Below are 13,587 nucleotides of genomic sequence, written 5' to 3'. Positions count from 1 at the left end.
CAAAATACCCCGGTCCTCTGGCAGAAAAACAGCCCCAAAACACATCTCTGTGTGCAACAAAACCATGATGTAGGTGACTTCGGATTGTAGTTTTGGAGACTTTTTGACCCCAAGACACAACTACCCTCTGCAATTCTCCAGCTGTGATCCTTGGAGATTTTTTGTCCATTCGAACCGTCCTCTTCAGAGTGCGTTGAGACGATATAGACACACGTAAATCTCAGGTTGATTCATAACATTTCCAGTCGACTGGAACTTCTTAATTATTGCCCTGATGGTGGAAATGCGCGTTTTCAATGCGTGTACTATTTTCTTATAGACACTTCCCATTTTGTGAAGCTCAACAACCTTTTGCTGCACGTCACAGCTATATTCCTTGGTCTTACCCATTGTTATGAATGACTAAGGGAATTTTGCCTATATGTTACCTCATATTTATACCCCCGAGAAACAGGAAGTCATGGTTGAACAATTTCCTGTTCCTAGTCATGCAAGTGTACTAAAAAAAAAAAAAAAAATATATATATATATATATATATATATATATATATATATATATATATATATATATATATATATATATATCAATGGGAATATACTTCAAATATATTTTTCTCATATGAATTAATAGGGGTGCCAATAATTGTTGCACACCTATATTTAACAAAGATATTTTTATAAACCTGTGTTGTGTTTGCAGTTCATGATATCCATGAAAGCAGGGGATGTTTATGATTTTTTTTTTTTTTTTTTTTTGATATTTCCATGTTTTTATTTGTGGTTAAACCTTTCCCGAAAAGGTATCATTTTGATATGTTATGGAAATGCAAGGTAAAAGGCTGTTTTTTGTGTGTGTGTCAGATTAAATTGTTGTATAACTACATAACTATAACCATCAAAGTTATAGTTCTGAGATATGTTGTGGCAAAGCTAATAAAAAGGGAAACCAGAGTCAACTCTGGAACATTTGTTGTTGTTAAACCTAATGGTCACAGTTATGTAGTTTTAAAATATGTTGTGGAAAAGCAAATAAAATGCTAAAAGCTGTATTATTTCTGAAAAAGATTTTTTTGTTATACCTAGCCAGCAAAGTAATCATTCTGATATATATATATATATATATATATATATATATATATATATATATATATATATATATATATATATATATATTGTGGAAAAGCAAATAAACAGGAAAATCTGTGTTATTAAGCAAAAAAACTGACAATAATTATTTTTTGAGGATTAAGCACCCAATGTAAACATATATGTAGCATCAAAAATTTACTATAAACACCCAATGTGACATACGTGTAACATTACAGATCTTTCACAAGGAGGGATTGTATTTCAAAAATAATTTCAGAAATGTGTTCTATGTGGTCCAATTGGCCAGTTTCATACCCCCCATATTTTTCCTATAAGGAGAAATGGGTCTGGGTTCTCACGGGTTAAATATGTGATGTAATGTGTCAAGTAATAAATATAATTTATTGAACAAAATGAAATGCAGCACAAATTCCCTGCTGACAAGAAACAATAGAACCCCTCATGGAATTTGTAATGCTTATTGTTATAACTGGAATTGTATTGGTTTTAATGGAAACTATAATGGTTCCTGTGCATCTCTACTGGTCATTCGATGCCTTCTATTGGTGATATGTTATGTCTAGTGGATACCATTAAGGACTAATAATGGTAATGGTTATCTGAAGGTTGGTACTGGTATTTGTAGAGTAAACCATTAGAATTGCTTGTTTGTTTGTTTCATTAATGGTGCATGTGAACCTGATCATATGCCTTGTCATTAAACCTGTCAGCTTTACCCATCAAATACAGAGAGCTTGGTGATAGGTCGAGTATTTATGACAATTCAATTTCTTGTCCAGTCCACAACAATCGACCAGTGAGCGACTCATCTGTCATCTCCATGGCAACACCCAGAGTGTCTATTCAAACAGACAGGTAGACAGACAGATAGTGGTTAAGGGTGCATGCGGGAAATCTGTGTTTTATTTTCTTCTCTTAACTTTTGCATTTGTGATAAAAAAAATAATTCATAAAATCACCAGATTTGTGAGTGAGATATATTTGATATAGTATGTGTTTCTGGAATGGTTTCTCTCGAGAGTATTTACAGCACAGCTAATGTACTTAGCTAATGACAATGTTTGTTATTCCCTTAGGTCTATAGCCACACATTATATGCTATAACTGGCCCCAAAATTTATTAGCATTGATTCGTGATTTTTTCAAAGATATGCTGGTTGGAAAAATAAAACGATCAGGCAGCAGATTGTCTTTACTCCCCTATTAATGTTCTGGCATGAGCAAAAAAGAGGCTTGATCCGCTGGACAGTAAGAATAAACATATAAAAGATAACCTGCACTTAAAACACCTGGCAGTGCTGGACAATTCTCAAACACTTTTTTTTTTTTAAAGTCGATTTATAGATACATGGATATATTGTGGAACATCCACAATATAATTTAGTTCCTCTTATCACCTGCATTATACACCTGTTATTAAACTCACATTATAACCATTCATAGCAGCTATAAACAGCTGTTCCCTCACAAGCCTCTCTTTCTCTTGAAGATAATAAGACAAACTGAGCTTGTCATTTTACAGAAAAAAAAAAAACACAAAAAAATCACTGTGTACATTAAATAATCCTTGCTCAATCGAGCAAAATGGAAATGTCAGCCAATATAGTGACAGAGAATGTCTTGTTGTGCAAGAGGGCTTGCAGAGATGATGAAGCACTCATTATGACTGAGGCCATGAAAAAGTTGCTATTCAATCGCATTTTGTCAGATAGAATATAACTGGACCCTAGCTCCAAGTTCTATGTCATTTCTCATATGTGATGTGTTTTTGAAATGATTTTCATTTCATTGCCCTGTATTCTTTCAAAAGCATTAAAAAGAGAAAAATATATTATTACAATTTCCGCACAAAAAAAAAATCTCACACACACGACAAAGTATTAACATAACAAGTCAAACATTTTTTCAGCCACTTTTCATGTTTTCAGTTCAGTCAAAGTGGTCTGGGAATGCTAATCAGAGACCCATTTCAGACCTGCTGTTTTTCTTATTATTATTATTATTATTATTATTATTATTATTATTATTATTATTATTATTAGCAATATAGCCCTGTGAATGTCTAATCCCACCTCCCACACAGTAGTAGCAGAAACAGACCACTTCGCTCTGTAGAACAGGGAAAACCACTAATTAACATTAAAACCAATTATAGGTGAAGTGAATAACATTGATTATCTCATTACAGTGGCACCTCTCAAGAAGTGGGATATATTAGGCAGCAAGTGAACAGTCAGTTCTTGAAGTTGATGTATTGGAAGCAGGAAAAATGGGCAAGCTTAAGGATCTGAGCGAGTTTGACTTGATGGCTAGACAGCTGGGTCAAACCATCTCCAAAAAGGCAGGTCTCGTGGGGTGTTCCCTGTATGCAGTGGTGAGTACACCGCAAATTCATCAGTGTTAATTTCCCAATGTTGTGGAAGTTGTGTTGAAGTTGTAGTGTTAGATCTTGAGAAATTAACTCTGTCAGTGAAGAAGCTGGTTTACATCAGTGTAAAATCACAGAGTTATAGGTAACCAACCCCTGCCAGTGTTATTTCCAACATCCGGGCATTTATGCAGCTCTGTCGCTGAAGAATTTTCCAGACGCCATATTTTTTCTCGTTTCGCAGAGGGTGGGGGGAAAAAAAGCAACTGGTGAGTAAAGCTACTTAAAAGTTTGCATTTTGATAGAATTTCCATGTGGAAATATACTTATATATGTACTGTTAATTAAATTATTGCAGATACAGAGAAAAATTTTAAGGGATTATTTGTCGTCGTTTGTGTAGTTGCTATCTAGAAGCCTGTCCAGCTATCTGAAACTGTCCTTAACTACTCATTACTGACCCCTATAAAAATGTGTTTTAAAGTCAGTCTAATGTCTGGGAGTGTATTATATAGACGTGTTTCACATTTTCTCAAACATTAAGAAGTTGTGTGGTATGTCTCGACATGTTACGTCTACTTTTTTCCGTGTGGTGTCTAAAAGCATGAATTTCACATCTACACCGCATTTCTGTCTCAGTGTGGGTTATTTTAGTGCAATGTAAGCGTAATACTTCTCAGACTACTTAATTCTATCAATAAATAACACATGTAAGTTTTCCAAAATTGCCAGATCACTAATAGTGTTTCCTTTTAGATAATACGGCAGAGAACCGAGAGGAGCCACCAGGCCAGCTAGCTAGATAGCTAATTATCTGGAAAATTGAAGTAAGGGTTTTAAAAGTATTTTAAATGGTTAGGTTTAACGGTTTTCTCACTCGACCTGGGTTTTGTTATATTTTAGAATTTTTGCCGGGAAAAAGATAACTTGTTAATTTATGTGATTAATGTTTAACGCGTTAAAACATATTTACACACGTTAACACAAATAATGCAGTATGTAATTTTCCCCACTTTCTGTGGCGTTGGCAGATTATGGCCATGAAATGCAATTTGTCTTATATTTTAATTGAGTCGTGCATTATTATGTTCTCGAATATCCGCTGACAGTTTAAGTGCAAGTGAACACACCTCAAAAACGCGCAATTTCTTGTTGAAAATTAAACGTGCACCTGCGCGCGCAGCTGAATCTCGTGCGGAAATTCCGTGACGCGCACGTTACACTCTTCTCTAAATGAAGACAGTACAAAGAAAATATCAGCCAACACAGCAAGAAACAGCTAGGAAGAAGCGCTTTGAACGTTTATTTCCTAGTCAGGTATTCTATTAACTGTTCATGTTCACGTATCATAATGTGACACCATGTGTTTGAAGCAGGGCTGGACAGTGTGAGCGTTTCACTCGCATTTGCAACTAAAAATAGATGCGTGCAAACTTTGAAATATTTTTAGGAGCACGAATTAACGAATAAAAAGTATTACAAAAGCAGCCCCTATTTTTATTCAACAGAAATGTTGATAACAATAATGACTCTGCCACTGCACTGAACCAGTGCTGTTCGCTGAAGAAGCGAAACACGTGATCCACTCGTCAGGGCAACGGGCGCTGTAGACACCACTACCAACAAAGATGCAATTACAATGCATTATAAATGGGCTTTAATGGAAATGTTACCACAAATTCTGTTACTATTGTAGGAGCCCCCCTAGTCTCAGGTGAGAAAAAATATACAGCCATGTGTAAACCGTGCCCTCAGATTAGTAATCCGTGCCCTCAGATTTGTAAACCGCACGCACCGCATTAAAGTCGGGTTCATATTGGACAGTCGCTGTACATTCGAGCTTCTCTCTTCTATTTCTCAAGAAATAAACACACAAAAGTACATAATGTGTATCGTCTTAATAACGTGAGTGAACATAGAACCAATAGAACTGAATATATTTTAAAATTTTCTCCCGTTAAAGCAGTTCAATACAGTTGCCCAGGTCATGCACTTTTTAGACGGTCCCTTACTGACTCCATTACTATAAAGCGCTGATGACCTGCGTTTCCCAAAGATTGGCTTCCGCGGGCTTTAATGGGAGAAATTTTTAAAAATATATTCAGTTGTATTGGTTCTATGTCTACTCAATTAGGGCATCTCTTCAGGGAGGAAGAAGACTAAGATCAGTCCAACGGAGGCTGTTGATAGGCTTGTGCATTTCCATAAGGTAAAACTCACAATACTGTTGCGAAGTCTTTGTGAATTGTATTATTATTATTATTATTATTATTATTATTATTATTATTATTATTATTATTATTATTATTATTATTGTTATTGTTATTATTATGGTTAGATACTTGAAGGAATCAATTACCCAAAAATGTAAATGTGCTGATAATGTACTCATTCTCAAGTCAACCATGATGTATGTGACTTTCTTTCTAAATTCGAGCTCTGCAGGACAATAGAATGCAAGTGAATGGGTGCCATCACCCATTTAGTCCAGTTAGACAGTGTCACAGTTATCCACACGACTCCAGTCAATCAAGTAACGTCTTCTAACATGAATCGATAAGTTTTTGTAAAAAAACAAAAAAACAAATCGCTAATCAAAATGCTTTTAACTTTAAATCTGTGCCACTTGTCAACTCTTTGAATAACAGTTCTTTTATTACTGTGACGCTGTCTAAATGTACATTTTGGACTCTCAAAAAGATGGCACCCATTCACGTGCATCCTATTGACTTACAGAACCCGAATTTCCTTTGAAAATTCTTTGTGTTCGGATGAAGAAAGAAAGTCATATAAATCTTTTGTGGCCTGAGGGTGTATCATTAAACTTCCTTTTTTGGTTGAAATATTCTTTTTATGAAGTTGTCCTGAAGTTGCCAATAATACATAAAGAATTATACACACTGGTTTTATTTTGCACATATTGAATTAAGAAGGTTTGATGTGTTTCTTAATTATGATTATAGCACATTTTTCATCACAAAGTCGGAATATGTTAAGGACCACATTTCATGGATTTCATTTTACACATTTCATCATTGCACATCATAATTGGTGTATTTTTAAAAAATTTTAATCAAATTTTTATCGTTGCTGTTTTTTTTTTTTCTGGTCATCCTCCAGTATTGAAAGCCATCTCAGTGCCAGGGAGGGTCGCCAGCCGTATCTACTGGCATTAGGAAGGATCAAGGTCAGGATTCACAAATTCTACATGGTTGTGGATTAGCACATCATCCCTTGCACAGGAACCAGCTCCGTGAGTGCTACAGTTGAACTCTTCAAAGTCCGCTATGTGTTCAACCTGTCGTATGAGGGAGCCCTTGTCAACATCTGTACCTTCCTGTAGACTACAATCTACAACAGTGATGTTGGTCTTACAAGTGAGTCTCCCAGAGTCAAGGAATTGCGTGCAAAGCTTTTGAACTAGGTTAAATATTAATGTTTCTGTTGTCAAAGTCTGCATGCAAATAGCCACGAGAGTCACGCACAGTTTCTATCCTTTGTTAAAGTTTAAGTTATTATGTGCGTAGGGTGGCTGTAGTCAACAGTTTTGTCGACAAACTTTTCACAGAACATTTCTCAGAGCATCGCCATGCATTTAAAATACACAGATGTGACTTGGGTGAACTTGTAAAAGCCCAGAGTTGGAAGTTCTACAGGCCTTTTGATCTACAGAGTCCATATGGGTCAGGTGATGGTGAATATATTGTACCTCAATTCATGCTGGGTTGTTACATCTAAGATACTGTGTTGAAAATAAAAGTTCAACTTGATACAGCAACTGATGTGTTAGCTGTCCTTTTATTGACGAGCACACACATTTTAAAGGTATGCATTTTTAGGCGTAAAGGGTGTAGATTACATTTAATTACCTCAGTCTGGGCATGAACACTATTTAGTGTTGAAAATAACTCCTTTAGTGTTGAGCTATTGACACATTTAGTGTAGATTCAATACTTGTTTGGTGTAAATGGAGCCTGTGAGGAGTAAAAATCTACACCAATGGTGTTAACAGTGAACACTTTCATAGTGTTGAAAAAGCACTGTGAGTGTAGAAAAAAAAAAAAAAAAGACTACTTAAAGTGTAAATTTAACTCTATTTAGTGTGGACCTATATAAAATCTGGATAAGTGTTAAGTAAAGTGTGAATATAAAAAAAAATTGGAAAATTTGCTGTGTGTGATCAGTTAATCAAACAGACTGTCAATCAGTGATTCTTTTTTTGAGTGAGCATTTTTTTTTTTTTTTTTTTTTTTAATACAATGAACTAGTATATATGTTATCCAGCCAACATCAGCAGTTAAGTCTGGTTAGCTATGACCAGCTTGACCAACACTGACCATCTAAGGCCAGCCTAACCATCTAAGACCAGCTTGACCAACACTGACCATCTAAGACCAACCTAACCATCTAAGACCAGCTTGACCAACACTGACCATCTAAGACCAGCCTAACCATCTAAGACCAGCTTGACCAACACTGATCATCTAAGACCAACCTAACCATCTAAGACCAGCTTGACCAACACTGACCAGCTAAGACCAGCCTAACCATCTAAAAAAAAGTGGCCAAAACCCCTAAACCCAGCCTGTTCTGCCAGCTATGACCAGGCTGGGAGACCAGCTAAGACCAGCCAACCAGCTGTTTTTTTTTTTTTCAGCAGGGACTTAATGTGCCTATTGTCCTGTTTTAGTAGTATTGTACTGTCCTGTGTTGTTAGCACACAACTTCACGTGCACTTTATGTAAAAATGTGTAGATCTTATCTAACTCGGTGTCGTCTCATGGTTAGTGTGTTGTTTTAAGTAGCACCATGGTCCTGGAGGAACGTTGTTTCGTTTCACTGTGTACTGTACCAGCTGTATATGGTTGAAATGACAATAACGTGAACTTGAACTTGGTATTTGATTGGAGAAAAAAACCCCTAACAATCCTAAACATAAGGAATACCATTCCGTTTTCAGTGTTTGCTCCTAAAAACAAAAGAGCAGGAGTTTGTTTTTTAACTCACCGTTTTCCACGTCATATTAATGAGAAACCCAACATGGACTTAATGGAGACAGCGAGCATTGGACTCCAAAATGGCTATCATGTCATCTAGACATGATAGTGTCATGTCACTGTCATTTATTTTTCTAACTCACCGTTTTCCACGTCATATTATTGAGAAACCCAACATGGAATTAAAGGAGACAGCAAGCATTGGACTTTGGACAAAATGGCTTTCATGTCATGTAGACATGATACTGTCATGTCACTGTCATTTATTTTTCATTCCGCAGTAGGTTTCAGGCTCAATTCCTTCCTATTATGCATGCAATATCTGACTAAAAACTATCTTAAAATAAATCATGTTACTGTGAAGTCTTCTACCCAATTGACTAGAAAAACCACCATTTGTGTTTGAAATAATCAAGAATTTGTGAGACATACAGTATATAAGCACGAGCCTTTTACTTATACCAAATTATTTCCATAATATAATCATGTTTGTTGTAAAGCCTGGCTGGTTAGCTTTAGACATTTTTTTCAGTAATGTGTAAAGTATATATTTGCTTATGGGAAAATGTTTTGCTTTAGAAAATATGTATTCTTATTTATTTATTTTTTTCCAATTTAATACAATTAAAAGACAACCAAATGTTGGAACTTGAAAGGAGCTTTATTTCTTTATGTTTTTGCTTACAGTGTTATTTAGTTTGTTGTAAAAGGTTCATTTCATCTTACACCAGACAATGACTTCCTTCCAGTATTTTAATACTCCTCTCCCACGTCCTCTCCTTCACCTTCAATGGAGTCAACACCAACTTCTTCATAATCCTTCTCCAGGGCAGCCATGTCCTCTCTGGCCTCAGAAAACTCGCCCTCTTCCATACCCTCACCGACATACCAGTGCACAAAGGCGCGCTTGGCGTACATCAGATCAAACTTGTGATCAAGACGAGCCCAGGCCTCAGCAACAGCTGTGGTGTTGCTCAGCATGCACACAGCCCTCTGCACCTTGGCCAGGTCTCCACCTGGAACCATAGTGGGAGGCTGGTAGTTGATGCCCACCTTGAACCTAGTGGGACACCAGTCCACAAACTGGATGGTGCGCTTGGTCTTGATGGTGGCGATAGCAGCATTCACATCTTTAGGCACCACATCACCACGGTACAGCAGGCAGCAGGCCATGTACTTGCCATGACGTGGGTCACATTTCACCATCTGATTGGCCGGCTCAAAGCAAGAATTTGTGATTTCAGCCACAGAGAGCTGCTCATGGTAAGCTTTCTCTGCAGAGATCATTGGAGCATAGGTGGCCAGTGGGAAATGAATACGAGGGTAGGGCACCAAGTTGGTCTGGAATTCAGAAAGGTCGACATTGAGGGCGCCATCGAAACGGAGAGAGGCCGTGATGGAGGACACGATCTGACCAATCAGCCTGTTCAGGTTAGTGTATGTAGGGCGCTCAATATCGAGGTTTCTACGGCAAATGTCATAGATGGCTTCGTTGTCCACTATGAAAGCACATTCGGAGTGCTCTAGGGTGCTGTGGGTGGTCAGGATGGAGTTGTAGGGCTCTACCACAGCAGTAGACACCTGGGGAGCTGGGTAGATGCAGAACTCCAGCTTGGACTTCTTACCGTAGTCAACAGACAGGCGTTCCATCAGCAGGGAGGTGAAACCAGAACCAGTTCCACCACCGAAGCTGTGGAACACCAGGAAACCCTGGAGACCTGTGCACTGGTCAGCCTATAAAGAGAATTATATAATAAATTTATTCATATTATTCTGTTATATTTGTAATTAACAGTAGACAGTTTGCTGATACTCACCAGTTTGCGGATCCTGTCCAACACCAGGTCAATAATTTCCTTGCCAACGGTGTAGTGACCGCGAGCGTAGTTATTGGCAGCATCCTCTTTTCCTGTGATGAGCTGCTCAGGGTGGAACAGCTGGCGGTATGTTCCAGTGCGGACCTCATCTAAAGGAAAGTCCATATAAATTAGACTATGACCCAGACCACCACAGACCCATTAGCTTTATTTCATTAACAGGCAAAGTCATGCACCATAAGATCTCAATATTACCTATGACCGTGGGCTCCAGATCCACAAAAACAGCCCTGGGGACATGCTTTCCAGCCCCAGTCTCACCGAAGAAGGTGTTGAAGGAATCATCTCCACCTCCGATGGTCTTGTCACTGGGCATCTGTCCATCCGGCTGGATGCCGTGTTCAAGACAGTAGAGTTCCCAGCACGCATTGCCAATCTGGACACCAGCCTGACCAATATGTATAGAGACGCACTCACGCTGTGGGAGGACAGAACACAGTTAAGAAAAATAAGCATTTCTGAATTAGACAGTGATCCTAAATATGCCCTGCGATGGACTGGTATCCCACGCACACCCAGTCTTGCAGATCCACCTCACCCCTGACCAGGACAGAGTGTTACTGAATATGAATGAACAAAATGAATAATTCCTAAGTACAGATAGCAAAGATATTATCCAGATTTAACCAAAATCTATACAATTGCTGAGAAATGATCTGTACTTATGCAGCAGTCTGTTGTCACCTGGAAATTGTGATCTCATGATCATTTTACTGGTGACATCCGTATCTCTTGGGAGTCTCTATTCGTCTGTTTGGGTCAAAATGACCAGTTTTAATTTTCTACACAAAGACGAACCATGCATCAATTGCTAAGGGATTAATGGCTGCTGTAGTCGCTCCAGCATTAATATTGCATGGCCACTACAGTCCTGCAAGGTGATTTATCTTTTGCTTATAATATTTCTGCGGATTTTCCCCAATACCAACTTTAACACCAGAGCAAACCTAACGGAGCGTTAAGAAACCAATATGTCTGGGATGGCGCTGGAGATCCTTTTCCTCTGGTAATATCATGACAAGTGTGGAGCCGGTTACACCAAAGGTGTAGATTTGCATATGGACGGTAGGGACATGTCCCTTCCAATATTTTGGGAGGGCAGAATTTTAGAATTTAGAATCTTTTAGTCTTTGATCTGTTGCTCTGTATTTGTATTATATGTATATACAGATCTTAATGTAAATATAGATGTTATATTTTAATAAACCATTTGGTTGTCAACATTAAACTTTTTTTGTGGGGTTGTCCCGTCCCTACCAATATTGAGATCCAATGCCCTTGGGTTACACCCACATTATTCAGCGCACACTGCACTCTGTGTTGGCTGGAATCGCTGTCTGCATCACTTCCCAAGTGCACACATCATTCCCTTGCATTCCTGAATGTATTTACAAACCTTTAATATATACTGTGTCTGTGCTGGCTACACAGCGAACTGTGATTCAACTAATGGGCTATTATTGGTATATATATATATATATATATATATATATATATATATATATATATATATATATATATATATATATATATATTATATTATATTATATTTTATATATTTCTATTTCATATAAAACGGGGGGAAAGTGCTCACCATTGTTCCTAACGGGTTTGATGATGTCTCTGCGGAGAAATCTTACAGCTCGACAACTAACGGGTCGATGTAAGAAGAATGACTTTTGACTCCGTGAGCCTCCCAGTTTATTGATGCGTCGCCCTGGCAACAGCGTCTCCTGCATTCCTTTTGGTCGCGCTGGAAATGATGGCTGCTTACTATTGAATAAAAAGGGACTGCGAGGAAAAGATTCCTCCCACAGCTTTACCCAGTCACCATCTCAAACACTGACACAGCCGTTTTATAATACGTTTATATGTACATACTACTTAACATGCTGATAGACTCGTATTTTTTGTTTTATCAGATTCATTATTATATCACATTAATGTTTCTGTATTGAATTCGAAGTAGAACAGTTGAGACGATTAGGTGTAAAAGGCTGTAATATTGACTTGTGCCCCACTTTTCTACTCTATTATTTAGGTAAATATATATATATATATATAATAACAATCACTGGAACTTTCTCCTGCTTTTTGATAGAGATTGTCAATATAGTGTTCTCCTACACCATAACTGATGGGATGATATGTTACTTAGAACATCTGATCTTTGATCACCATATTCTATTAAAAAAATTGTTTCCTGACAAGAGGTTGATTCCCAAGCACCACTTGATGATACACTATCCGAGATGCATAAAAAAAATGGCCCTCTTATCCATATGTGGTGCATGCGATTTGAATCTAAGCGCCATATTTTCAAAAGATGTGGCAAAAATTTCAAGAATCTCATTAAATCATTAGTAAAGCAACATCAACGTCAATTGGCATTTAACTATGAAAATGATTGTTTTAGAAAGTTTGAATTTAGTCCTACAACATCAAAAAAACATCTGTAACTTGCAAGGTGGGGAAGAACTCAGTCAGACATTATATTTAGAAGCCTGTTTGAGTGTTACATGTAAAAAGTGTGTCAGACATGATGGTACTGAGTATCAGGTTGGTTTGTTCATATGCACTGGATGTACCTATGATCTCCTTGTTTTCAAAAAGATCTGTGAGATAATAATATATGAAGAGAGTGCTTTCATAATTTCCTGTAATGTAAAAACGAAGTACTATGATGACCACTTCAATGCATACTGTATAGAAGATGACCAAATGGATGATTTTCTGTCATCTCTGTGAATGAACGGACACATTTTAATCCATTTGACAAGCAGTGCTCTAATGAGAATAATCAAAGAGAGTAGTGCCCAATTGTTAGATTTATAAAGACTTGACTTGAGGGGTCAGTAATGTTAACGCACTTGAAAAAATAAAACTATTATAAACCAATCAATTTGTTTTTGTTTTTTTTGTTTATTTGCCTTTTAGATTTGTAATCATTTAAATGTAATGTTAATTGTGAAGTAGCATATTAACACTTTATAGTGTTAGAGGCAACTCATTTTATAGGATGCAATTAACACTGAGAGTTAATGAATTACTCCTATGAGAATTAATTTCTAACACTACACACTGGTGTTGAGAAACTAACACTTGAGTAGTGTTAAATTTCAACTATACAAAGAGTTGATGTGAACTCTATTAAAGTGTTAAATGGTGCACTTATATATCGCTTTTATCCAAAGCGCTTTACACTGTGTCTCATTCACCCATTCACACACACACT

General features: G+C 37.2%; 1 protein-coding gene across 1 annotated transcript; it reads right to left on the bottom strand.

Moving 5' to 3' along the window:
- Positions 1-9,125: 9,125 nt before the first annotated feature.
- On the bottom strand, positions 9,126-12,083 carry LOC108273468 (tubulin alpha-1A chain-like). Its single transcript, XM_017482696.3, has 4 exons — positions 11,947-12,083; positions 10,548-10,770; positions 10,293-10,441; positions 9,126-10,209 (listed from the first exon to the last, which is right to left on the bottom strand). The coding sequence occupies exons 1-4, from the start codon at positions 11,947-11,949 to the stop codon at positions 9,229-9,231; spliced, it is 1,356 nt and encodes a 451-aa protein (XP_017338185.1). The 5' UTR covers positions 11,950-12,083; the 3' UTR covers positions 9,126-9,228.
- Between the last annotated feature and the right edge of the window lie 1,504 nt (positions 12,084-13,587).

This window comes from Ictalurus punctatus, chromosome 13 (genome assembly GCF_001660625.3).
Source record: "Ictalurus punctatus breed USDA103 chromosome 13, Coco_2.0, whole genome shotgun sequence".
NCBI classification, from domain to species: Eukaryota; Metazoa; Chordata; class Actinopteri; order Siluriformes; family Ictaluridae; genus Ictalurus; species Ictalurus punctatus.
The sequence above is the reverse complement of the archived record's forward strand: the minus strand, read 5'-3'. Positions and strand labels throughout refer to the sequence as shown.